The sequence below is a fragment of the Colletotrichum tamarilloi genome (assembly GCF_030869305.1).
Source record: "Colletotrichum tamarilloi strain Tom-12 chromosome Unknown Scaffold_223.1, whole genome shotgun sequence".
NCBI classification, from domain to species: Eukaryota; Fungi; Ascomycota; class Sordariomycetes; order Glomerellales; family Glomerellaceae; genus Colletotrichum; species Colletotrichum tamarilloi.
The window spans coordinates 1-24,784 of record NW_026849595.1 but is presented as its reverse complement, the minus strand read 5'-3'; the positions used below and the strand labels follow the sequence as shown (position 1 = coordinate 24,784).

The window sequence follows — 24,784 nt, the reverse complement described above, 5'->3', positions numbered from 1 at the left end:
TATTATATTTAAAGTTAAGTAGAAGTAAGTTAAGGACCGTAGCTATAATAATAATAGTAGTAGGTTTAATAACGAGGGATATTAGTTATTAATATAAATAATAATTATACTAAGTAATAAGAATAAGGCTCATATTAATATACTTATTAATAACCCCCCCCCTTATATATATTTTAAGGTCCTTATAATATAAAAGCTTATTATTTTTACTAAGACTAAGTATATTTTTAAAAAAACCTAGACTAAGCTCTATAAAAAGTTTAATAACTAATGCCTAATCCTTTAGTATTTCTATATAATATACTTATTTTTAAAAATATAATAAGCCCGTTATTTTATTTAAAAATACTAAAACTTTAGTACTCGCGTTACTTTTAATACTAAGTTAAGTAATAATAATATTAAAACTTATTTTTTAAATAGTCTTAGTTATTCATATTAGCTTATTAATATTATATAGGATATAATTAGTAATTATATAAGCTTAGTAAAAGCGTAGCTCCTAAAGGACGAGGTATTTATAAGCTAGGAGTATATAAGTACTTATTTTAAGTACCTAAGTAAACTTTAAATAATACTTTTTTTAAAATATTTTATTTTAATTAGGATATAAGGCCGGTTTATAAAAAAGGTAATATTATTTAATAAGAGGCTATTTTTAAACCTTTTTAAATTTTATAATTTAAATTATATTATTTTAATTAAAACTAAGTATCTTATATTATTATAAAATCTACTTTAAAATATTAAATTTAGCTATTTTTAATAAGTAAGAAGTATACTCTTAATAGCATTTTTAAGAAACGTCTTTTTTAAATTTATATTACTAAATCCTTAATTTTAAGATTATTATATTTTTTTAGAATAAGTTAAAAAATATAATATAGCCTATTTTATTATAAATAGCCTTATTTAAAAAAGGCCGGCTAGTTAGTTAAACCCGTACTATTTATAATAACTAAAGTACTAATAATAAGAAGCGAGGCTACTTATTTAGGAATAAGAATAAGTTAATATTAACTAAGCTTATAAAAGAGATACGTTAGCTAAGTTAAAGCTAAATATCGAGCTTATTTTAATAATAAATAAAAAGTTAGTTTAGCGTTCTTAATAAGGAGAGGATAATAGGAAATTATATAAATAAATAGCTAATATAGCTTAGTATTTAAAAAAAACGGAGCTAGTAAGAAATAGTTTATAATAATAATAAATTATTATAACTACGTTAAACAAAGTAGTTAAATAAACGTTATTATAATTTACTTTTTATATATTTTAAGTATATAATAAAAAAAAGCCTTGCTTATTTAAGATTTATAAAAGCTTATATTACTAACTAATTTAAGATTTATAACTCTTAAATAGGTAATATAGTAGTTCTAAATAAGTATATAGGTTATAGTAGTATTATTATTTTTAAGAATTTTAAAGTAGAGCTTAGGTTAAAAAGGATAATAAAAATAGCTATATTAGTATAATTACTTTTATTACTTTTATAAGGAGGTATTATTTTTTTAAACTAATTAAAAAGTAAAATAGCGACGCTTATATAAAAGCGACGCCCGTATATTAATCTATAACGCCCGTATATTAATTCCTAATTAAAAAGTATACCGTATTATATAATTTCTTTTAAAAGCGTAATCCCGTTAAGGTCGATGTTTTATACTTATAAAACTAAAAAAAACCTACTCTATATAGTAGTTTACTTTTTAAGTTTATAAATATAATAAATTAACTTTTATATAATTACGCTTTTAAAAGAAATTATAAAATATAATATACTTTTTAATTATATAATAAGTAAGCTACTTTTTATATAGTAACGCTAGCTAAGAAAGTTATTAATATAGGTTAATTATAATAATCTACTATAATAATTAGCTATTATAGTTAGAAACAGCCCTTAATTATAAGAGTTCTAAACTTTAATAGTAACGTAGAGCCTTTTACAAAAAGGGCTAAATAAGCTAATATTTACTACTCTTTAAAAGTCGTAAAAATTCTTTTTATCTTTGTGATTTTTAATATTACCTAAAGCTCTATTTAAACTAAGTAAACTTATTAAATAAACTTATTAATATATAAATTATTATTTAAATAACTAGTTAAATAACTAGTTAAAAGGTTAGTAATTAAAATACTACTTTAATAAGAACTTAAAAATACTTGTTAATAAGTTTACCCTTCTTAAGCTAAGTACTCTTAGCTAGCTCTATATTATAGTTATAATAATTAATATTAATACGCTTAAAAAATAGTGAAGTATTTTTTAATAATATAAAATTTAACTAAGTAATATTATAAATACTATAAATAGCTAAGCTAATACGAATATTAAAATCTTATATATTAATATTAACTTAGTTATAATAGTTATAATAAGCGGGCTAAAAGTATATAAAATTAAAATAATAAGCTAGTACTTTAAATAGCTCCTATAGGCCCCCCTAGGTAATAATAATATTTATATAAATAAATATCGTACTAAACTTAGCTACTTATATAGGCTAGTACTAAGTAGTTTTATATATATTAAAATAAGTAAAGCTCGCCCTATAAATAGTTAAAAATAATAAAAAGTCGGGAGCTATTTTAATTAATAATTAAGTATAGAGTATAATATACTTAGTTTTCCTTAATATATAATATATAATACCCCCCCAACGGAGCAATTTACCGGGGCCGTACTATATATTACGTATTAAGGAAAACTAAGTATATTACGCTCTATACTTAACTACTAATTAAAATAGCTCCCGACTTTTCCCTACTTTTAGCTATTTAAAAAGCGAACTATACTTATTCTAACGTATATAAGACCTCTTAGTACTAGCCCGCATAAATAGCTAGATTTTATATTATATACTCCTTCTTATTAAGGGTTAGGGAGCCCTTTATATATTCCCTTACGTTTATAATATAACCTATATTAAAAAGATTTCTAATTTTATAAAATATAATTTTTAAACTAGTATCGATATACTAAATTTTAACGTTTATATTAGCCTAGCTATTTATAGTATTTATATTATTACTTAGCTAAATTTCGTATTATTAAAAAGTACTTTACTAATCCTTAGGTATATTTACGTTAGTTACGATAACTATAGCGTTAAGCTAGCCGAGGGCGCCTAGCCCGAGAGGGGTAGACTTATTAACGAGTATCTTTAGCCTACTATTTACTAACTATATACTAAGAGTAGAGTAGGTTCTCGTTAAGATAGTAGTTTATATATTAATAAGTTTATTTAGTAAATTTATTTAGTAAATTTATTTAGTAAATTTATTTAGTTTAAATAGAGAACAGCTTTAGGTAATATTAAAAGTAATAAGAATAAAAAGAATCTTTATAAGCTCCAAAAAGTAGTAAATATTAACCTATTTAGCCCTTTTTTTAAAAACCTCTACGTTACTATTAAAGTTTAAAACCTCTATAGTTAAGGGCCGCCTCTAATTATTATAGCCGACTATTATAGCTAATTATTATAACTAACCTCTACTATTAACCTTTCTAATTAGCGCCGCTATATAACAAAAAGGGCAGCTTACTTATCCTAAATTATATAATAGTTTTCGTATCGAAATTACTATGTTACGTTAAGCGCGTACTTAGGGTATATTACGCATATTATATAATTAAAAAGTATATTATATTATATAATTTCCTTTAAAAATATAATCTTATTAAAGTCGATCTTTTATACTTATAAAGCTAGAAAAAAACCACTACATAAATTAAGTTTAAAAAAAATATAATATATTATATAATTTCTTTTAAAAGCGTAATCCTATTAAGGTTAATCTTTTATACTTATAAAGCTAAAAAGAAAACTACTATATAAATTAGGTCTAAGTAATTTAATTATATTTCTTTTTTAATTTATAACCTTCTTTTATATATAATTATTTTTCTTATAAAAGTGTCCCTTATTACCTCTTTATATCTATTATACTAGACTTTAATTTATATATTATTTTAATAAACTTTATATTTTAAATATATAGAATATATATATTTTAAAAACGGGACCCGTTGTTTTAATATACTAAGTTTTCTATTCTTACTTATTATGATTTAACGCATTTTATAAGATTTTTCTTCTAAAAAGATATATAGTATTAAATATATTAATATATTTAATATATCATAATTATTATTGCTTATTAAGCGGGTTAATTTAAGTTATATATTATAAGTTTTAATAATATATTAAATTACACAGTTCGTTTTTTAACTACCTAATTACTTTATATTTAATTCTTTATATTTATTAAATAAAAAAAGCTATTATATTATATTTTATAATCTTCTATATAATTTAATTATCTTAGACTTAATGTTTGACTCATAGCCTAGAAAGAAAAGTAATAATATTATAATATTATCAAAGCGTTCTTTTGAACTTATAATAAAGAAAGTTAAATTAATAATAGATCTTAATATTATAATTAAATAATAAATTTTCTTCTCTTTTTACTTAACTATGGGCTTTAATAATAATAAATTGCTGTTAAGAAATAATAATACGTATTCTTATTACTATTTAGTATTATTTACTTTCTCTTGCACTCATAACTTCGGATAGCATCGTTAAAGCGGCCATTACCATCAGCTAAATTATTATCATCCTGGTTACTATAGAACTCCCCTCGACATTGCCGCTCCCTATATTTAAGAAATGTCCTTCTTAGTCAAGAAGGTTCTAAGTAACAATTCTGTTCTCAAGGTTTATACTTACCGATACCAAGTGCAAGTATCTTTATTCCTATCATTATTACGAATAGAGCTGATGCGGTCAACGAAACTCTCCGGGACATTATCTATGCATAGCTCCTCTGTAAGTAAAATGCTTATAGCGACCGATTAAGCATCGAGATAAGGGCTTAGTGTGGGAGCGGAACTCACAGCAGGATCCTGTCTGAAGGACGTCGGTTCGGCAGCGGCCTCTGAAGCGGGTGTCGTCACACATAAAGACGGTAGCCTCAGCACGAGCAGAGATAGCTGGGGTTGAAATTTTGTCTATAGGGGTAGCGATGATCAGGACGGCAAGTGCCCCTAGACACGCCAGAGATGATTTCATAAAGCCCATTGTGATTGAAACAATTGTGTAGTTCGATCTGGCACTTGTGTAAGGCATGCAGACACATCAGGAGAACCATCAGTGAGGAATGGGGTTTAAATACTGAACGACGTCGACAAATCTATCAGCCCTGCTTTCCTCCCTTGAACCATGGAAACCGCCTGTGTCCAAAGGCGATCGGGTATCATCCGGGCTTCCTTGTTTCGTTGACCTTTATCATGAAAGTAAACTATAGCCTGAAGTATGCCCAGGGCTGCGAAACGCCGCGGTATCCTTGCTGAGTCGTGCGAAGAATGATGGACAAATGATCGCTTGAAGGAGCTAGATTTCCTACAAACACATCACTTATTCTTTACGGTACGCTCGTAGAGACTCTTGAAAGCCCATGCTGCTTTCCCAACGACACGACATATTTTACACACGTGCAGCACCACCTTCGCAGTCCACGGCCAGGCTCGGCACACATATCTAAAGTGATGAGATATACCGAGTGCTTTTGCATGTTTGTAAGGTACGGTACTTGATGGCTTCTGGAATTGAGTTCTGGGGGTTGTTGGGTTTCTGAACTTCCGTCTGACGCGCCTGCTCTAGATCCACGTTCTCAAACACACGCAGATTAAGCTTGTGATATTAACATCTTTCGTCGACGCTCGGCCTGGATTCCAAACGGAACTGGTTTGATGTCGCGCCTCGTTAAAGCAAATTGGTGGTCATCTGAGCTGAAGCTTCGTCTGTTAAACCCAAAATCTGATGCCCCGTCATTTTGCCTCGCGAGCACGTGCTCAGCAACGCGTTCAGCACTCGTCTTTTGACTTCAGTCTGCCACTAGACCGAGTCTTTCGTTTGCAGTACACTTCTTTTAGGTGAAAAGACTTCCTAAGTGACTGTCATCAAGCGTGCTTAGTCACTCGCGTTTGGCTCTCGACATTCACTTTAGATACCTTATGAAGTCTTTCTATCGGACGAAGCCGAGCTCCAAACGCATGGTTTCTTCCTAGCCAAACTGATACCGCACATCTCACATTTGATTCCTCGGTAGCTTTGGTAATCTAGGTACGACAATTAACAGGGTCCAGGGACAGACTCCATAGAGACTCGCCACTTCGTCATCCGAATGTCCTACCTCCATGTTCTTCCTGGTCTCGTATTGATGGGTCGTGCCGCACATCACATAGCTCAGGACAATTCTTGTTATTATCAGGCATCATATGCCAACACTCCTGTTCTGGTGGATGTTGTTGCCCCGATATGCTGTCACGCAATAACTCAAAAGTTCGCATTAATACCCAAAGTCTGTCGCGATGGCTTCAACCGTCCGTGGACTCATAGCATATTGCGTGACCCGGCCACATAATCACCGCGATTTACACCGGCTTGCAAATTCTTTTTAATACAATCATTCTCTACAATCCATATCAATGCTCCTATTGCGATCGTACGGCAAATTCTAAGACGCTTTTCTGGCTAAATCTTTGAATAGAAGTTGATCGTGCTTCCTCTCCACGTAGTCAAGGGCTGGAATGAACTTTAATATTGAGGGAAGGTGAAGTCTTTCGTCGCATACGTTGGATAGGCCAACGCTCATGCTAGCTACTAGAAGGATGACAAGGCCTATGACTTAATATACATGTCTCAAGCACGTTCAAACTCCAGCCAAAGGCAATGTTCCCTCCTGCAAACGCATGATGATGATACCACATGAGAATGGTCAACTTGAAGTCCAATTCTGCTTCCAGCTCCTCATTCTTGAATCTCAGATTCACTGTCATGCACAACCGGTCTCGGAATTGACTCAAGTAGTACTAGGATATTATCTGCCTTCCCAAACTCGGTACAATAAAGAAAGGATGATAAAGCCTTGACAGTTCGTTCTAGTAGCTACGCCACTACGCCGCTTGCCTGCAAACAGTATGTGCGGTGCCGACTTCCAGCCATTGCTGATCATCAAGTCTCAGTAATATTTGCGCTCTCGGAACCAGGAAGCTTAATCTCTATACACTTTTCAGGTCTTTCCCAAATTGAGCCATCTCTACGCTAATGGAACCACTACCCTATATTACCTTGTTGTACAAAGGAAGATGCAACTTGCATGTGCAAAAAGTGAAAGCGGTGACCGCCAGACTCCAGCAACTAATCCATATACTCTTCCTCCACGAACTTCACACATCTTGGTTCATGGGTACAGGCGAAAGTCGAGGCTGCTTCAAACTTGGGCTTGACATCGGAAGCCTCCTTCCCTTTCCTTTCCCACCCTTTCCAGCCCCTCCAGCCTTTTCTCCCTTCCCGGGTTTGCCAGCCTTCCCAGCCTTTCCAGCCTTTCCAGCTTTTCCTGCGTGCCTTGTCTCCGATAATAGTGAATGTAAGCTGACTTATGATCAACTTTCGAGTCCAAATGAAGACAAAATAAAATTAGTGAATACTTACAGCAGCGCGGCACCGTTTCCTCGCATGATTGTCAGCGTTCGACTCGACAACCAAATGCCCAGGGTTGATACAGTTAGTTTGTCCACATAGGTGGCTTACGTCCAACCCCTCCAATAGACGGTCTTTGGTAGCCCTTCGATGGAAAGCAACAATGGCCAGTCGATGGCCATATTGCCTCTTTGCTTCCTTCTTCCTCACCCCTGGAAAGACCGGTCTCGTTTCAACGTACCCCTTTTTGGCGTCGTACTTATGTTAGTATTCACACACTTATAGATGGTAAGTCGAACGAAGGGCATATACAGCTTTGGTAGGTCTCTTCTGGCAGAGTATGCATCCATTTAGCGTCCTCTTTGCGGGTCTGTAAGAACTTCCACTCGAGGAGGAATTCCCAAGAACCAATTGAAGCCACGCCCTGAAAGCCCTCTTCCTAGAGCAACACCAAAGCTCGAACATAGTGTTGGAACATCTTTTGATGGTCTTATGCGGGTTTGAAGCTTTGGAAGTTGAGGGGACATTGGAATCTGGAGTAAGCGAAAGAGACCGTGGTGGGAGTTTCGGAGGCGACGCACGCCTTCCGCGTCCCATGGTAAAGATGTCGGAATAAGAAGGTAAGAGATGGATGAACTATGGTTTGAAGAATAAGAACAAGGTACGGATGGCGATTAACGATGCTTTTAAAGAAATAGAAATCAGGATGGAGGTGAAGTCTCACTGTAGGACGGTCATTGACGATATTGCGCCATGAACGCGTCCAAAAGGGACGCGCGCTCAACGTGCTTTAATTACCGTAATTGGATCCAGAGTGTGCCACATCAGATACCGGCATTTCTATGCTTGTAATCAGCTAGTTGGGGAAAGATATATTGAACGTAGGATAGTCGGGTATCCATTGTATCCTTGCAAGATAATCACTTTTGTGGGGTGAGGTATGATGAATTGCCGGGCGCGGGAGAAAGGGTGTGAGCAGCCCTGCAACATCAAGACCCTGTTTAGGAACCCCTTTCTGCATGTCAAAAGGAGTGGCCCAGAAACTCTAGACTTGAGCTTTGCGTCAAGGTTGGTATCCGAAGTAGAGAGACTATGGACTCGATCTATCGGGGTCTAGCACTGCGAAGCTGGAGAAAATGGCAGTGGTAGGCTAGGTCACTGGACGGTCTTCATGATAGAAAAGCTGACGGTTTGGACGGAGCGGTGATCGGGCGCTGTCTACGTACTCCGTGCCTCGGCAGCTAGGCTCGGTCCCTTCCGGCCCCATGAAAACGTCGTCAAGTTGGGTCAAGATAGGCATCCAGCCAACCAGTCTCAAATTGGATAATGAGGTGCTAATTGGTGGTTGCGTGGACTTGGACTGAGCCTCTGGGGTGTGCAAATACATACCAAGGTATGTGAGACAGGTGGGTCTGGGGTCCTGACTCGTCACGTGCAAAGAGACTTGTTTGGAGGAAATGGAAATTGCCGCGTTTCATGGTTTTCTCCCCCAGGGCAATGGGCGGGTGGTTGGCAGGTCTGGACGGGCGGCGTCGAAAACACCATACTCCTTCACTGCGGTATTTGCCAGCACTCTTATCATAGGAGTGATTTCCGGCATTTCTCAGTGCATATGGGGCGGGCTGATCTGGGGTACGATTTGGATTCTCTTTGATTACCTCATGGAGGTAGCCGGGAGATTGTTCCTTGACGGGAATCGCCGGAACAGAGGGCCCCGACCCACCTACCTGAGGATACCGCTAAGTTCTTCTCCAGCTGCCCGGTCCCGATTCCCAAGGTGGCAAGGTCTAACAGTCCAAGGATAGGGCTACTAAAACAATTTTTCACGATGCCCTCATTTAGGCAAAAGCGGGTCTGCCATGCTCGTGTCAGACACGCTAAGATAGGGGACTCGGAACCTTGCAGTCGTTATCCTTTTTCATCAAGCAAAGACCTCTTCCAGGTTGCCTCATCTCAAACCATGAGGGATACAAACTCATTCGCGATTTGATGCTTCTCCACGAACCCACGCCCTACCTGTGCTTCTCTCCGTCCATGAAGTATTGTCGAGTAGCACAATTCTCGCTTGCAGCCTCCGCGTAGTGAGGCGAGTCGCGACCCATGAGCCCCGCTGCGTATCCGCTGCCGCCCTCAAGCAGTCTTCCGCCTTTGCGCACTTTGAACCAGCTCACCGAAGCCGATGTCGCCGCCGCCCTACAGAACCTCTCCGTCATCTACTGCCCCTTGGCCGTGTCCGTCGCCTTTCAGCTTAGCCCCGAGACGCAAAAGTTTGCTCATCACGATTCATCTCTCGCCGACTCTGGCTACGTGTCGGAGACAGACGACGATCATGAGGAGATTGACGGCCTAGACCACCACATAGCCGCTCTCAAAGTCGACGTCTTTGAGCGCAATTGCGCCGAGCGCTGGTTGACTGGCTTAATCGCCAGAGCCGAGACTCTTTCTTGCTTTAAATCCCAGGACGCTTGTCAAAACGCACTGGACCAGGCCTCTTGCATCCTCGAATCATTCTTCGCCGCCCCACCAGACGATGATACCTCGGCCGAGAAGGATCAGGATTACACGCGCGATTTCGCATTCCAACTCTCGCTCCCCAAACCACCATCAGCAAGTGTTCCAGTCACCATCCGACTCAACGACAGGTTAGCGGGTACAAACTCGGCTGACCCGGACGATGTCGGTCTCCAGAGCTGGGGCGCCTCCATCGTCCTGTCGGACATCATGTGTGCCTCGCCGGAGCGCTTTGGTCTTTCCCAACCTGGACTGGGTATTTCGCCGCGCATCATTGAACTCGGCGCCGGCACGGGGCTTGTGAGTCTCATGCTCGGCAAAACGCTGCCTCACTTGGGAGCATCTAGTCCGACCATCGTGGCAACTGATTACCACCCGGCTGTGCTTGAGAACTTACGCGCCAATGTTGCCCTCAACTTCGCGACAGCCAATCCCGCCCACGTACAGACCGCCGCTCTCGACTGGGCAGCACCTGTCCTGGATGCACCGCTCCATGTTCCCGCCGACATCATCATCGCGACCGACGTCATCTACGCGCCGGAGCACGCTTTCTGGCTGCGTGACTGTGCGACTTGTCTACTCGCAGATTCTGGCGTCTTCTGGCTCCTGGTCACAGTGCGGCGCAATGGCCGTTTCAACGGCGTCAGCGACAGCGTAGAGTCTGCCTTCACGGCTGGCGACAGCCCCAAGCGGTCAGACGGCAAGAGGCTTGCCATCCTGCAATCAGAAGAACTGCTAAAACGGAGCGGAGTGGGACGAGGGGATGAGAGTGGCTACAAGCTTCTCCGAATTGGATGGGCCTACGAATAGACGATGAAATAGATGGGCCTGGCGCGATCAGACGAGACACACGACATTCTCCTCCAATAGATCATAGAGACTACATAGATAGATGATAAACAAAGGAGGCGAGCATCATAGACAGTCTGCACGGCGAGTGCATACATATCAGCATACAAATTGCAGATGTCCGCCCTCGCGTAGAGTATAGATAGATTATTATGTATATATGCATACATCAACGTTGACAAGTCATTTGCAGCTCACCTACGAAAGCTGGGCCGGCCTGAGGCTTCAAATGAATATTCTTGACGAGGTTACTCGGAATTGCCTGGTTCTGCAGATCATCTCTATTTCAATTACATGCAACGATGCCTCTAGTCGAGATTGTTCTTCCCCGGGACTGATGCCGTGTTGCGGGGTTCGGCCCTTGACCACACCGTCACGCCGGTATCGCAGCGAGTAACGACCCCAGGCCCATGCCGAACCAGACCAATTCTGACCCATGCACCGGTAGAAACCTGCTAACTACCTGTACCCCATGGAGAACTTCATTCTAAGAACGGCCATCACTGCGGACTGGGAGGGGAAATTCGCAGAGCGGCCGCAGAGATCGGGTGCAGCAAGAGGGGTCCACATCGGAGCCGGGCCCCCGGACCCAGAAAAAATATTGACGCAGTGCTACCTTACCTTACCTTACCTTGCCAGACGCGAACGCGTCTCACACGCGATCAACTCATTGACAGCGCAACTTTCCCGCAGCATCCTGCTTGCTCTCCGATCACGACTCCGTTCTTTGCTTGTGTCTGCCCTCAATACTAGCATTCAAATTCTTCTCCGCCTGTAGCCATGCCTCGAGGTAGACCCTCGTCGAAGCTTGCGAAGCAAGGTAAGAAGAATTTCCAACTGCCAAAGTCTCTCTGCCTAGCTCTCTCATATTCCCCATGCGCTCCCATTCCCATTCTATTGCGCCCTCATTGACGCCCAAAACCTCGAGCAGACATTCCCTATGACGCGATCAGTAAAATCGTAGCGCATACCCTTGATCCCGAGACCGCGCTCGTGACCCTTACCGTTCTCGCCAAAGGCTCCCGCCTAGATGTTTCCGAATGGGATGTCCAGGAGCATCAACCGACATTGCTATGCGACTACTGGGCCAGCTTTCCGGGCAAGACGCGCCAAGATGTTCTAGGAATCGGAGAGCTTTACCATCCCTTTCGTCTGCTACGCCACCGACGTGTTCGGGGCCAATGGCAAGTACTAGTGCAATGGCTTGGGTATACGAGCGAGGGAGAGGATGTTTCTTGGGAGCCAGTCGTGAAAATGCGCGCTGATGCGCCGGACGTGTTGACAGACTACTGCGGGTACGTAAACGATGAGAGTGTAAATGCTGCGCTACTCGGGCCCACGGCGCGAGGGGATGCAAGTGGCGAGGAAGAGGGTCAATCAAATGAGCCCAAGCCTCAAGTCACAACTCCTGCCGCCGCAAGACACTCAGCGAAGAGGAAGAGGGATAGTCTGGTCGAGCCTTCTGAAATTACCAGCGACAAACGACGACGCTGTAAGCCCTTCCTATTCCCAACCGACGATGGTTGATCAATCCTTGGCTGACTCAAAGCCTAGCATCGAGACATGAATCAACACCGGCCACAAAAGCTTCCCTGCCCAGATCCTCGACGTCAGCATCCAAGCGAAGACAATCGAAAATCCCCCAAGACGACCCCCAGTCGCTATCGACCCCCAGAGCAACTGTTTCGATCCGAAAGCAATCCAAGATACCGAACGATGATAGCAAGAAAGTCGGTGCATCTCCTGCACCATCACAATCTCTGCCCCGACGGAAGAATACGCGAGGAGCCTCCATTGAACCCACAGCATCTGTCGACGCTGAGCGCCTGAGCCCTGCAGACGTCCCCCGCACAATGCTGTGGTTCATGGATGACTTCACTGTGGGCGATATGCAGAAGGTCTGCCGCTTCATCGACGAGCACTGCACAGGCAAATTGCGTCTACCTCTGTACAGTGGTGGAGACTGGGATGGGAAGGCTGCTAGCGGCAGATGGGAGGATGTTTTCATGGTGAGCCCGCTTGGACGGTTGGGTAGGTATGACGATGAGGATGAGAAGGAAGAGTGATTGGGATCGCTCTCTAGCAATGCCTGCAGAGGCAAGCAGTTTCCCGGCGTTTTGCAAGGACTGGACTGGCAATCAATCCATGTGTTCAAGGAGCGCGTTGAGCACTGGTTTGTTGTGCAAGTCGCAGCCGCCTCGATCACTTTCAAGGAACAAAGTCGGCAGCGTAGAAAAGGACAATCTAGCTGTTCGTTGACTGATAACGAAGTTTCTGCAAACTTCCACTTCTACTCTCGTCGTCCGCTTCTCGTTGTGCTATCACGCGGCGTGCCACTGGTGTTCACGATGACAAAGTACTAGAGCATCCTGTGCTCGGCAATCAGAAGATGAGCTGTTCACCAAACGCGATGAACCAGGTTTCTGCTTGCGTATGAACAGAATGGCAGTGCGCTGAAGATCTACCAAACCTTCCAAATCTTCTCACAGAGCATTGAGCTTTCAGCATTTTGCTTGCGCACCTCCGCAGTGGCTGATGGCACAGTCAGGATTCCTTTACCAAGAACAGCCATGCGTAGGATGTTATCAACCACGTCATTGCGCCACCGTGCCAACTCGGACAAAGCAACAGTCTCTGGGGGTGTGCATCAGCGTATTTAGCTCACTGGGCGGTTGGAAGAGTTTTCTTCACCGGCGCTAGCGCTTGTTTGCCGACCGACCTTAAGCGCCCTACGGGCTGATTAAAGATATCAAGGTTTGCTTGTGTTAGTTTGGAGGATGCAAAACCCGGCTAACCTGTGGATTTCTGGGCCAATATTGGCTCTCAAAGCATAATTCTCTAGTGACTGTTCATGAAGTCGTGTCCTCCTTTTTTCCCGATGTATTTCTGGCGCCTCTTTGAAGTATCTCCATTCTACTGAATAGCCTGACTTGGCAAACACCTGAACCGACATTTACATTTGAGTGGATTTTAAATGAAACAGCATGTTTTCTCGCTTTCTTTATGGTGATGCATTCACTCCAAACAGGCATTTACCGCCAACGAATATGGCCTGATTGAGGTAGCGACAGCAAGACTAAATGATTGGATCTGATTTGGATTAGGTATGAATATGTTCTCGCGGTTTCCTCCTCCCTAAGTTTCGAGCAAGACCTTGCCGAAAATGAAACATTCTTGATTCATTCAGCTCCACAAGATCCCACTCACTTCAATCTATAAAATGACCGAAGTCGCCGCCTCGAAGAAATTTGCATTACTTGCCACGGGCGGTACCATCGGAACTAAGGCCAAAAACCCTGACGATGTAGATTACGGCTCTGTTGGACACGGTGAATATGTTACAATCGATCAACTCCGGAAGAATACCGGGATCGATGAAGTTGCACGAGAGCTCGACGTCGGCATCCAGCCTGAGAAATTTGAATCCATCGATAGTACTGCGGTCACTTCCAAAGTTTGGAACGATATTGGTCAAAGGTGCGAAGGGTTGTCTAGAGACAAAGATATCAAGGCCATCATCATCACCCATGGAACAGCAAGCCTTGAGGAGACTGCATTCACTCTATCTATGGTCTTGAGACTGAGGACTCCAGTCATCGTCACTGGTTCCATGAGCCCCTTGAATGGAACATCTTCAGATGCATCGGCCAATCTCATCGCCGCGTTCCGCGTGGCTGCTTACATGTCCAAACATGATTATGAGGGGGTTTTGGTGGTGTTGAACAACGAAATACATCTGCCCCGTTTTGTCACTAAAACTCACACCCAGAATCACGACGCCTTTAAGTCGCCAAATTTCAAATCCATCGGTCGCATTATCAAGGGCGAAGTCAAATTCGACGAGATGGAACCGCCAAAGCTTCCCACAAATCTTGGGTTCACTGTCCAAATGCTTGCCAACGCTCCGCGCGTCGACATAGTGTGCAGCTACGTGGGTGCTGATAGCGTGGGCATCGACGCGTATGTCAAGGCTAGAGCAAGGGGGATCATATCCATGGGTTTTGCGCCTGGACTAGGAACACCGGCAGAGAAAGTTGGGCTTGATGTTGCCATTAAAGGTGGCTGTGTGGTGGTTCAGTCGGTACGAGTTTTATCTGGGAATGTTACCGACAGTGAAGACCACAAGAAGATGGGCATCATTTCTGGGAACAACCTCAGCCCCTGGATAGCGAGAATCGTTGTCCAACTTGCGATTAGTAAGAGCGATGAGACTAAAGTGGATGTCAAAGACATACTCTGTGAGGCGTTCAGAAATCTTTAGATTGCTTTAAGGAGATTCATGCCGAGCTACGAAATGGCACTCTTGGTCTCATGCTACACCTGCATTAAGGGGGTTTCTTTCGGAACGAAGTCTTAATAGAGCGATCTGTTCGAGCCATAGTTAACGGGACAACCCGCAGTTACTTATTCTTATTGACTATATAAACATAATAAGGGCCATCAGTTGACACGAATGTGCAATAATCACATGCGATTCTCCCCTGCCAGGCAGTGGATGACAAGACTTGACTATTAAAATCACGGTGCCTGACAGCTAAGGTGGCTAATGAAAGACAGATGGATATGTGCTGCAAAATATAAATTCTGAACCTAATTCAATTGAAGATATCTCTTGAATAATGGCAATGCCATAAGGACAGGCGCAGCCACTATAATTTTGAACAACACGGCGAGGCCTTGGCTGTGCATAGCGCATCATCACCATAAAGACAGAACCAGTCCTGTCATGGTCTTAGACAAGCTTCCGTATCACATAACTACGGAAGTGTAAACTTATTTTTCATCTTTCATATCTATCTCTCATTGAGGGTTTGATGGCGTGAAGATTTGCGTGGCAATCCCTCGCCAGTCTTTATCCTCATTTATCCATTATAGGAAGAGGGGAGGTAGGGCTCTTCGGGCTGTTGCAGAGACCTACTTCCATCTTGGAGGGGTTGATGTGCATCAGATACCTAGAGAAAATACAGCGAAGTGCTATAATTCTCCCTTGCCGGAAGGTTGTCTTACTGACAAGTGTACCACCACTTTCAATTCAATATGGCTTCTATGAACCGTCAAGCTAATGAGTAGATATACAAAACATGTGATTCCTTATAACATACTTCATCTAGCAGGCTCTATCTCCTTCCAAATTGCCTTATCTCTACTCGAGATGCATTGTTCATTCATCGTGGAGAAGGTAAATCCCAGGCCCTTACCCGAAACGCATTCCAATACATTTCATGCCACCCTGACATATGGTAAGGCATACACTCACATATCCTAGCTTATCTTTGATACCTGTAATATGAAATGAATTGGCGTTCATCGTACTTGTAAGTACATAACTTTGGGAACTTTGCAATGCTTTTGGCAACAATAACATTAGTGATGCCCAAGTCCTTGCCTATTTATGTGAGCTGACGTGACATTTTCCTCAACCTCATACCTTGACGTTATTCTTCTCTGATATCAAATCATATGCAAACATGCCGTCGTCGTGATTTAAGAATTTCATGTCCGAAGACCGTTCGTGCTCTTTGACTTCTGGCTCCACGTCTTTATGCCCACATACGAAGTTTTCCTCGGCATCTGTCGGCGGTTGCGGTGTCAATTGCTCATGATCCGTAGCCTCCCCCTCTGGATCGAGATACTCTGGCTTTCCCGTCCTCATTTCTCTTCGTATAAGCTCAATCTCGATGACTATGCGTCCTTCGGGCTTTATCTTTTGGCGTAGGCTGTCACCATCACAGTCAAAATATAATCCCCAAATACCACTATCTTCCAAGACTGCACAGAAGCCTTCCCATCCACAAAAGGTAAGCCTACGATCTTGTCGAGTACACTCCCACGGCCCAGTCACATTACCATCCGCAATGGCACGGTTGCCAAAGCGGACTTGATATGTAACGGGATCGACGAATATCCAATTCATGATAGGTGCCTCATGGGTAATAGTGCTCACTAGCCCCGAGAAGCGTGAGTCCGGGTAAGGAAGATAATAGCCCTCGAACGGGTGACCGAAAGGAACATCATGAGCTGTGCCGGTGTCCACAAATAGCTGTTCAATTATTTAGGGTTCTGATACGCAAGGAGATGGAGAAAGCTTACTCTATCGCCAGAAAGGACGACTTGACGTCCTTCGAGGTAAGGGCTGAACTGTGATGACTTGGGACAGTGCAATACAAGGTTGTTCTTTCGACTTCGATGCTCTTCTCGACGCGATCTGGCCATGGAAGCCTTAATGCCTTCAGAGGCGCCCACAGCAGTGGCGAAGCTGATGAGTAGTGAGAGAGCCATCTCCCTTTGCATCTGCTAAGGCTGTGTGGAAGATAATAGTGTTATCTAGAGCTCTGTGGACAGTTGAGAGATGGTTTGTAGCGGGAACTCTGATTCCACGTAACGATGACTTGAAGGATTTCGTCAGTGAGATGCGACTCTGCCCACCAGTAGTCCTAGCGATTTGTCTCTTTCACACGGGTGAGTGGATGACCAGGCAATCGTTTTGCCGCTCATTTCAGGCCGTTGAGGACAGCGTGGTAGCGATAGTCTCGGGAAATCGTTCGATTCAACCCCATAAGTCAGAATAATGCTTGGAGTGTTTCAGACTTCGAAACCTCGAAAGATCAGAAGAGACGTTAGAAAAAGGATTGGAGATCATCGGCTGATGCCTGTGGAGCTTCCTGGCAGCTTCTGACAGAAGACGGCATTCTATGCCTTTTGAAGAGATGTCAGATACAATGCCCATGCTGCAGATCTTCGATAGTGCCTGGTGGTCCCTGATTGATGTTGTTGAAACTCTCCGGCACAAGGACCCTGACCAGGGTCCAGTAGCTGCAGGACCCTTGTCAAAGCTCCCATGAAGACATCCTGAGACACAGGCGAACCCCAATGCAACCCACAAACGTTCTATCGACTCACCCACATCGTACCATGCGAACCATTTTTCAGATGTTCTGGAAACAAGAGTGCCATTCCGCATGAGCGAACCGCGCCGACCGACGCGTTCTGGCCAAGACCGACAAAACACGACGCAAGATACGATCCGAGCGGCTGGTTTCAACATCAGACGATGTCATTTTGCTACCAAGTTGATCGCTGGTTCTGTAGCAAATATGATTCCAGAGGCATAGATGGGGAAGGAGGATAGCATCAAGTAATTATACCGGGCTCTGTCAGCCGAGTTCGGGATCGAAGCTTAAAGCTCACCATGCTCCCCCTCCATCATGGCCAACCAAGTCACATCTCAATCCAAATTACAGAGCACCACGTCAATCACTGAAAAGAAGCCAGCGGGAACAGGTTCCCCCATCGCCACAATATCAGCAAAATTTGACGCCAAACAGCAGCAACCACCACCTGTTCCACGAAGGCCAAATCACGCGTCGCGATCCTCAAGCACCTCGTCAAAGCGGATATCTGCTGTCGCTGCCCCTATAGAACCCTCGGTCAAGCCATTCGAGGATTACTCTGCTGTGCCAGGAGCCCTCAGAAGATCCCTTTCTTTCAAGATCCCCATTCGAGTCGCAACCGACAACCTTTCACCAGCCAACCGCTCTCGTGCTCAGTCACTACCACAGGAACACCAATCTGACGATCCCAGTCATCAACACCATCACCCAAAACGAGGCTCTCTTTCATCGATAGGGGAGAAAACGACCGCAGAGGCCCCGAAAGAACCGCAAGCCACCAGCCCGACACTTTCGATCAAATCACTTTCAGAGCAATTTCTGAAAGAACGTGGCCTACTCAACTCCGAACCAGTAGACGAAACAAGCTCACCTGAGGAGCTCCAGCATTCATTGCAAGATCAAGTTGTCAGATATCTAACCACAATGTCTTCCCCGTAAGCTTCAACATTAGCTCCGTTTTGTTGGGTTCGACGTCTAATCTTCACTGTCATCTAGAGCAAAGACCCCAGCGGAAGAGCAGTCTCGTGCGCCTGCCTATCCCACATCCTACCCACCAGCCAACACAGGGATGAGGGGAAACATGCCCGCACCAGGCCTCCCTGTCCCCATGCCCAACCTGTCTGGCACCGCAAATGGCCCTGTTGGTATGCCAATGATTTCCAATACGCGGCTCAAGTTCCCTCTTTTGCTAATACAACTTCAGGTGACCTGCTCAGAGGCCCTGTTGATGAGAACGGGAAGTTGACCAAAGCTGCTCTGATGGTTGGCATCAAGTTGGACCTGGAAGCCGAGGTTCACTTGACTGCTCGCGTCCGTGGTGACATCCTTGTTGGTTTATACTAAAGCCCCGTGGTCTACGACGAGAAGTGCACGCACGGAAATCACAAAGAGTGGCCAGTCACTAGGAACCTGTCCATCAAATGGTGCAGAGCGACACGACATTGCGCCTTGCAACAAGTCACCCTGTGCTTCACAGGCATAAGTTGCCCCGATTAGGTATGGCTCGAATTTGGAACCTGTAAGGCAGGAGATGAGAGTCTTTGTATTTTGTTTGAACAGTAAAGATGATTCAGATTAAGTCGACGGGGCGACGATCCTTTCCAGCGACAAGTATCGAAGTTTAGCAGTCTTCAAGCAGAAACATTAAATTGACCGAGCGTTGAGAATTGGGACAAATGTGTCCATATCGAACATAAACGAATGTATAGCCTCAAATGCTGTCTTTAACAACCTTGGTTGGGCACATGGAATGAACCACTTGGGCGCCTCTGGCAGCTTCGCAAGCTGTGCTGAAGGCCAAGCAAAATCGCCCAATATTGCCCGACATTGATCTTGTCCTTTACTCGTCTCGCTAGGATTTAGCGATTTAACTCAATCGTCCGTCATCCGCTTCCCAAAAAATGACTAGAATGGAAGTTGAACCATCTAGCTCCTAGCAATGAAGCACAAAGTTTCTGGACCGCATGTGGTGATTAGGTACTTGGTGACCTGCATGTTATTTCGGAGTATCCACCATGATCTGGCGCTGTTTTGCCCATTCAACGATGCGATCATACTTGGGACACCTATGCTGGGAGTTGAAGTCTGGCTGAATACCCCGAGAGCCATTTATGTGTAAGAACGGGGTTACATCAGCCGAGCACTGCAGTCGTATACGTAATGCCTCGATACAATGATCAACATGCTGTAGAAGTCAGCTTCGGAAGCAAACCAGCAAATCAGTCCAGTCAAGTCACTCAATGCAAAGTTTTGGACTTGGGGAGCGCTTACGGCAAGCACAAGATCCTCTCCACCGTGGAAGGCCGGATCGTCGCTATAATCGAATTCGGATCTGTGCACAAACTGACGTACGAGATTCAAGCAATGAAGGTTGTGGAAAACTTCGAGGCCAGCCAAAAGATAGCCTGGCTTTGTGCGTGCCCAGGAGTCACCGCCGGTACCATGTGATGTCTTGTTCAATGCTGGTAAATATTCATCCGATAAGTCGAATGATCCATCTAATACCAATCTGGATCAGTAGGCCATTTTGAAATAAACTAGGGGCCGTTCGTGCAACTTACAATACCACAGATCCTTCCATTTTGCTTCCAACTCTGGAGTCGGCCTTCCTTTATAAGGGCTGGTCTTCCAGAATGCATTGTCAAACTGCACATCTTCGTATTCCAAAATATCTTGAACGGGTGCTGTGTATCCCATGAGTCTGGGACACTACCAATCGTTTGAAAGAGGTGCGATGCTGGACTCACACAAAACATTAAGCTTCCTGACGCACTGCAAATCCGATGGTCCTGCTGGGTTGAGGTGGAACCAAGTCGAGAGCCCAAGAAGTACACAGCTTATCCAAAAGAAAGGAAAAGAAAAGGTTTCGAATGAAGTTTTGCTTTTTTTAGCGGGCAGTTGCATGTTATCGCCATCCAAGAAGAATGCTTCTTCTTCTGCTTGGAGATCTCGTTCGTGGCGAGACTGTCCTGTCTTACTGAACACCATTGACGCCGATTCTTCAAGAAAAGTGACAATCAAAATGGAAGGAAATTGCAAGTATCAACTATTAGGGTGCTCTCTTAAGCTCTGTGGTTGTTCAAAATCCGAGAGCTGACCGTTAGTTAGTTTTCACTGATGTGAAGCGACAGACGAGGGGCTCCTTGCAAATATGACTCGCCATCGGACAGGGTGGATTTCTCTATCTTTGAGACAAGGGGAGTTTATGATAAGGAAAACATCATTGAGGCCCGACAGCTGCACAGGACACAATGAGTCAGTTTTCGGGACCGACTAATCGACCTTCTGCATTCGTCTAGTCGGGCGGATCTAGAAAGCTTGTTTTCTTCCATCGACACGAATTTGTCTGTTCGAATATGCAACTGACCACCAGGTTTCCTTGAAAATGCGCAGCAGCTAACGCGGGTCTCAAAAGCTTGTTTCTCTAGAAGGAAACATCCAGATGAACCAGTCTCGACCACCAAGCCAACCAATATGGTCAGCATAGATCCCGAATCCCACATTATGAACAAGCAATGTCTTTTGCTCATGTTTATTCAAGCTGCTGGTTCAACTCACTTTACTGAGTTACTTGAGACTTCTCCGTGCAGCTCAGTCCATCACCGAGCTTCGCAGGTTGGCAGGCACCAAAGTCAATGTGTTTACTCTATTTCCTTCCATTACTCAGATTAAATTCATTTGCGAACTCACCACCGTTCTGATCCCTGTAGGCTCCGCAGCAGAAGTTCCAAACATGTGGGATAACCCATGTCGATGTACGTGAAGCAATCAGTGACTTCGCGCCATGTACAAGATTGACGTGGATAGTCGGAGAAGTTTCCATGTACTATGGCGCGGATGAAGCTTACGCCTGCCCAGGCCTGGATCAGCTGCAGTGATAACGTGATTGAAATCGCGTTCATACCACGCCTTGGCTCGGTTACTTGAGATAAGTGCGCCGATAGCAGCAGGTTGAATTCACTGTTGTTCGCCTTGTGGAAACGGCTATTTAAACACACTGCCTTTCCATTTCCAAAGAGATTTGTCAAAGAATCAACTTCAGTCTCCCCCTAACAAAGAAACACAATGAGGATTTTCAACGTTCTGCTCCTCGGAGGAGCCTCTTTGATTGTTGCTGCCCCTGCCGGTGTTATGAACGAAGAGACACGCGAAGCCAGCATTTCTTTCCTCGAGTCTACGCACTACAAGAAATCCCCCAACGCTGCTGCAGAGCCGGCACCTGCTATTGAGTTCCTTGACTCTGTTCACTACAAGAGGACCCCCGAAGCCGAGGCTGCAGCCGAACCTATAACCAAACCTTTGGAGTCTGTCCACTACAAGCGCTCTCCCAAGGCGGACGCCGAGCCATCAATTTCATTCCTCGAATCAGTACATTACAAGAAGCAGGCTGAGCCTGCAGCTGAGCCTGCGATCGAATTTTTGGAATCTGTCCACTACTAAGTGACAAGGGATGTGCAGCACCTATTCGCTGTGGGTAAGTCGGATCATGTTTGCCACTAAAGTTCAAGTCAAGGAATCTCAGCTAATTGACCCTAGTATCAAGTTGTGAAGTACCCCTCGGGCTCTCAGAGTGGAAGCATTAATTAACTGGAAGGATTATCGAGCGACTTTTGTCGACATTCTCTCCAGTCTAGTTGTCTATCTAGTCAACATCACATCAGGTGGGAAGGATTTGTAGACTCGTAGCCAGTGGCAAGGATAGTATAACTTCCTACTTGCAATATTACGACTGTCCTTAAGTTCTCATCGCGCTCACGATCGTAATGACCTGATTGCGCCTTGGATATTGTAGATTAGAATTGGCATTCCAGTGGAAAGTAGCAGCCAGTGGCTACGTAAGCGTCACCATCAGTCAATCGACAGTGGCACACACTTAAAATGATCATACTCTTGATGAACATCTAGGCTGTGGTGCAATTACAACATAATGTACAGGTGCCTTCAGCAGTCACATTGAAGTAAGCGTTCATAGTTCAGTGATGAAACTCAAATTTAGCACAACACAATGCCCGATCTACACTCTATAGCATCTTCTAGGGCTGAAATTCCTTGTGCGACAAACAGCATTGCACATCCTGGCGTGGAGGTCGAATACAAGGAGGGTTGTGGTTGCAGAGATTCACAATCAAACAACCGTGGTCAGAGCAATAGATTGGACCTGGGCAGCCTTTCCGACTATTATTGTTGCTTGCCGTTTCATCGACCAGATGTGTAGGATTGAAACAAGCGGGATTGTCACATAGGTGTGACACATGATCATTTGGGTTTCGCTTGTGAAGTTGCGCGTAGGCGACGATGTGAAGTAGGTACGCTCTCGAAGCTTTCCTGCCAGTGAGGCCTTTTTTCGCTTTGGCATTGCTCTTTGTCCATATCTAGGGTAGAAGTACGATTAGTGTTTGAAGCTAGAGCAGACTTCTGGGAAGCTGACCTGAGCGTAACCATCTCGGGTGCGACATCCAATTGGAACATGACAACCAAGTTTTGTGTCAACTTCACATCTTTTGGCGCGTCTTTTGGCAATCAATGACTTGGCACGGACCCAGCCAAGGTCGTCCATAATGTTTATACGAGCTCGAGCCATTTTGAACCCGGTACGAGTGAGAGGGATAAAGAAGAGCAGGATATCTACTCCGTCACAAGAGGATACAATATCCTCTTTTAAGGTCGGGTAATCGATGAGCTTTGGCAGTGGAGCAGGAGCATTCGTTACTTAATTTCGCAATCGATTAAATCTACCTCCCGCAACGCCCGCACGCGGGGCCGCCGAATGCATACACCCACCGGGGTTTGATAAAGTAAGGTACCTTAATGATTGACTGAGCCTAGCCCAGTATTGGAATATCTAGACAAGACAGATACTGGGGGGTGGGCGGGTGATGATCTTGGCCCTTCGCACATCGCTTGGGACGTTCTATGAACCAGTAAATGATAATCGCTGTTAAATTGTTAACGGCCTGCGTGATATCGTTCGGTGATGCTCATGCGACTGGCAACAGCGCGGAGACTTGTGATATTGATATTTTATGAGGATTGACAAGACAACGTACCTAAAATAGGTCTTCGCGAGCCCGAACATGGGTAACACCAAAACTCTATGTTATTAAGTGGCAATTTGCTTTTTATTGGGATTGTTTGGTAAGCAACTCAATTTTATTCGTCTACAGCGGTCGCTGATGCACAGAGAGGCCTACGAACACTTGAGGTGGTAGTCCTGTATGCACTCGCGAACCGCAGCTTCGAAACATCAAAATACGACGGGTTAAGACAATCGATTACTACAATATTGACATATCCTGTATTCTGATGCTCTATGGCATAAAAATTCTGCGTTTCATTCCATTGAATGTCGTGGCGACCTGATCAAGGCAAGTTCTGGGGAGCGTAGCTTTGGTCAGGGTTTACCGCCTGGCCGTTCACCAGCTGCTTGTCGGTGTAGGCGGGCCAAACAATAAGCTTCTGGTCCGTGACAGAGAAGGTTGTGAATCCCGCATCCGGACCGAACTGTCCGCTCCAGCCCGATGTAACAGAGAAAGCTCCACATTTGGCGTTTGAGGCAGCGCGGCTTGCAGGTGCGCCGGTAGTTGTGAATTTGCAGGCTGTGAGATCTGCGATGTGGGTGTTGATGTTGAAGCTATAGTCGCAAGAGGTATCCTCAGCATTGCAGGTGCGGGTAAAACCTTCAATGGTCCATTCCGCGACACCCGCGGCCATCATTGACTTAACCTCACGCTTCGAAACGGGTGAGCCGGAGACGGCAGAGGCAGCAGTCAGGGCTGTGAGGAAGAGGTTGGTGATCTGCATTATCGCGAGGTCTTGAAACAATTTGAGTTGTAAATTAAATTGAGAAGGGAGTGATTGTTTGTAACTGTTGGCTTGTATTGGACAACGTGATGTTTTGAGTTAAAATACCGCACTGTTTAACTCCATCGTTTTGCATTACTAGAGGATTGCCGCAGTACATGTAGACGCTACCCTGCCCTCGAATTCCGCACTGTTCAACCTCAACCCTTTTCTCTCCCATCCTTTCCTCCATTCCAC

General features: G+C 43.9%; 10 protein-coding genes across 10 annotated transcripts; 5 read left to right on the top strand and 5 right to left on the bottom strand.

Moving 5' to 3' along the window:
• Positions 1–2,971: 2,971 nt before the first annotated feature.
• On the bottom strand, positions 2,972–5,093 carry CTAM01_16313 (uncharacterized protein; the record flags this gene model as incomplete). Its single annotated transcript, XM_060532306.1, has 2 exons — positions 2,972–2,985; positions 4,910–5,093. The coding sequence occupies 2 exons, from the start codon at positions 5,091–5,093 to the stop codon at positions 2,972–2,974; spliced, it is 198 nt and encodes a 65-aa protein (XP_060373123.1).
• Positions 5,094–9,596: 4,503 nt separating this feature from the next.
• CTAM01_16312 (methyltransferase domain-containing protein) lies at positions 9,597–10,817 on the top strand (the record flags this gene model as incomplete). The annotated part of the gene is made up of 1 exon (XM_060532305.1): positions 9,597–10,817. The coding sequence occupies one exon, from the start codon at positions 9,597–9,599 to the stop codon at positions 10,815–10,817; it is 1,221 nt and encodes a 406-aa protein (XP_060373122.1).
• An 819-nt stretch (positions 10,818–11,636) lies between these two features.
• On the top strand, positions 11,637–12,922 carry CTAM01_16311 (uncharacterized protein; the record flags this gene model as incomplete). Its single annotated transcript, XM_060532304.1, has 3 exons — positions 11,637–11,676; positions 11,788–12,348; positions 12,411–12,922. 3 exons carry the CDS (start codon positions 11,637–11,639, stop codon positions 12,920–12,922), a joined length of 1,113 nt encoding a protein of 370 aa, XP_060373121.1.
• A 1,154-nt stretch (positions 12,923–14,076) lies between these two features.
• On the top strand, positions 14,077–15,117 carry CTAM01_16310 (asparaginase; the record flags this gene model as incomplete). The annotated part of the gene is made up of 1 exon (XM_060532303.1): positions 14,077–15,117. One exon carries the CDS (start codon positions 14,077–14,079, stop codon positions 15,115–15,117), a length of 1,041 nt encoding a protein of 346 aa, XP_060373120.1.
• A 601-nt stretch (positions 15,118–15,718) lies between these two features.
• Positions 15,719–17,135, bottom strand: CTAM01_16309 (uncharacterized protein; the record flags this gene model as incomplete). The annotated part of the gene is made up of 3 exons (XM_060532302.1): positions 15,719–15,808; positions 16,285–16,896; positions 16,947–17,135. The coding sequence occupies 3 exons, from the start codon at positions 17,133–17,135 to the stop codon at positions 15,719–15,721; spliced, it is 891 nt and encodes a 296-aa protein (XP_060373119.1).
• Positions 17,136–18,061: 926 nt separating this feature from the next.
• Positions 18,062–19,090, top strand: CTAM01_16308 (uncharacterized protein; the record flags this gene model as incomplete). The annotated part of the gene is made up of 3 exons (XM_060532301.1): positions 18,062–18,681; positions 18,743–18,891; positions 18,951–19,090. 3 exons carry the CDS (start codon positions 18,062–18,064, stop codon positions 19,088–19,090), a joined length of 909 nt encoding a protein of 302 aa, XP_060373118.1.
• A 652-nt stretch (positions 19,091–19,742) lies between these two features.
• CTAM01_16307 (uncharacterized protein) lies at positions 19,743–20,650 on the bottom strand (the record flags this gene model as incomplete). The annotated part of the gene is made up of 4 exons (XM_060532300.1): positions 19,743–19,931; positions 20,018–20,244; positions 20,308–20,430; positions 20,494–20,650. 4 exons carry the CDS (start codon positions 20,648–20,650, stop codon positions 19,743–19,745), a joined length of 696 nt encoding a protein of 231 aa, XP_060373117.1.
• A 1,161-nt stretch (positions 20,651–21,811) lies between these two features.
• On the top strand, positions 21,812–22,186 carry CTAM01_16306 (uncharacterized protein; the record flags this gene model as incomplete). The annotated part of the gene is made up of 1 exon (XM_060532299.1): positions 21,812–22,186. One exon carries the CDS (start codon positions 21,812–21,814, stop codon positions 22,184–22,186), a length of 375 nt encoding a protein of 124 aa, XP_060373116.1.
• A 593-nt stretch (positions 22,187–22,779) lies between these two features.
• On the bottom strand, positions 22,780–23,327 carry CTAM01_16305 (uncharacterized protein; the record flags this gene model as incomplete). The annotated part of the gene is made up of 2 exons (XM_060532298.1): positions 22,780–23,118; positions 23,175–23,327. The coding sequence occupies 2 exons, from the start codon at positions 23,325–23,327 to the stop codon at positions 22,780–22,782; spliced, it is 492 nt and encodes a 163-aa protein (XP_060373115.1).
• Positions 23,328–24,106: 779 nt separating this feature from the next.
• CTAM01_16304 (uncharacterized protein) lies at positions 24,107–24,547 on the bottom strand (the record flags this gene model as incomplete). Its single annotated transcript, XM_060532297.1, has 1 exon — positions 24,107–24,547. The coding sequence occupies one exon, from the start codon at positions 24,545–24,547 to the stop codon at positions 24,107–24,109; it is 441 nt and encodes a 146-aa protein (XP_060373114.1).
• Positions 24,548–24,784: the final 237 nt, after the last annotated feature.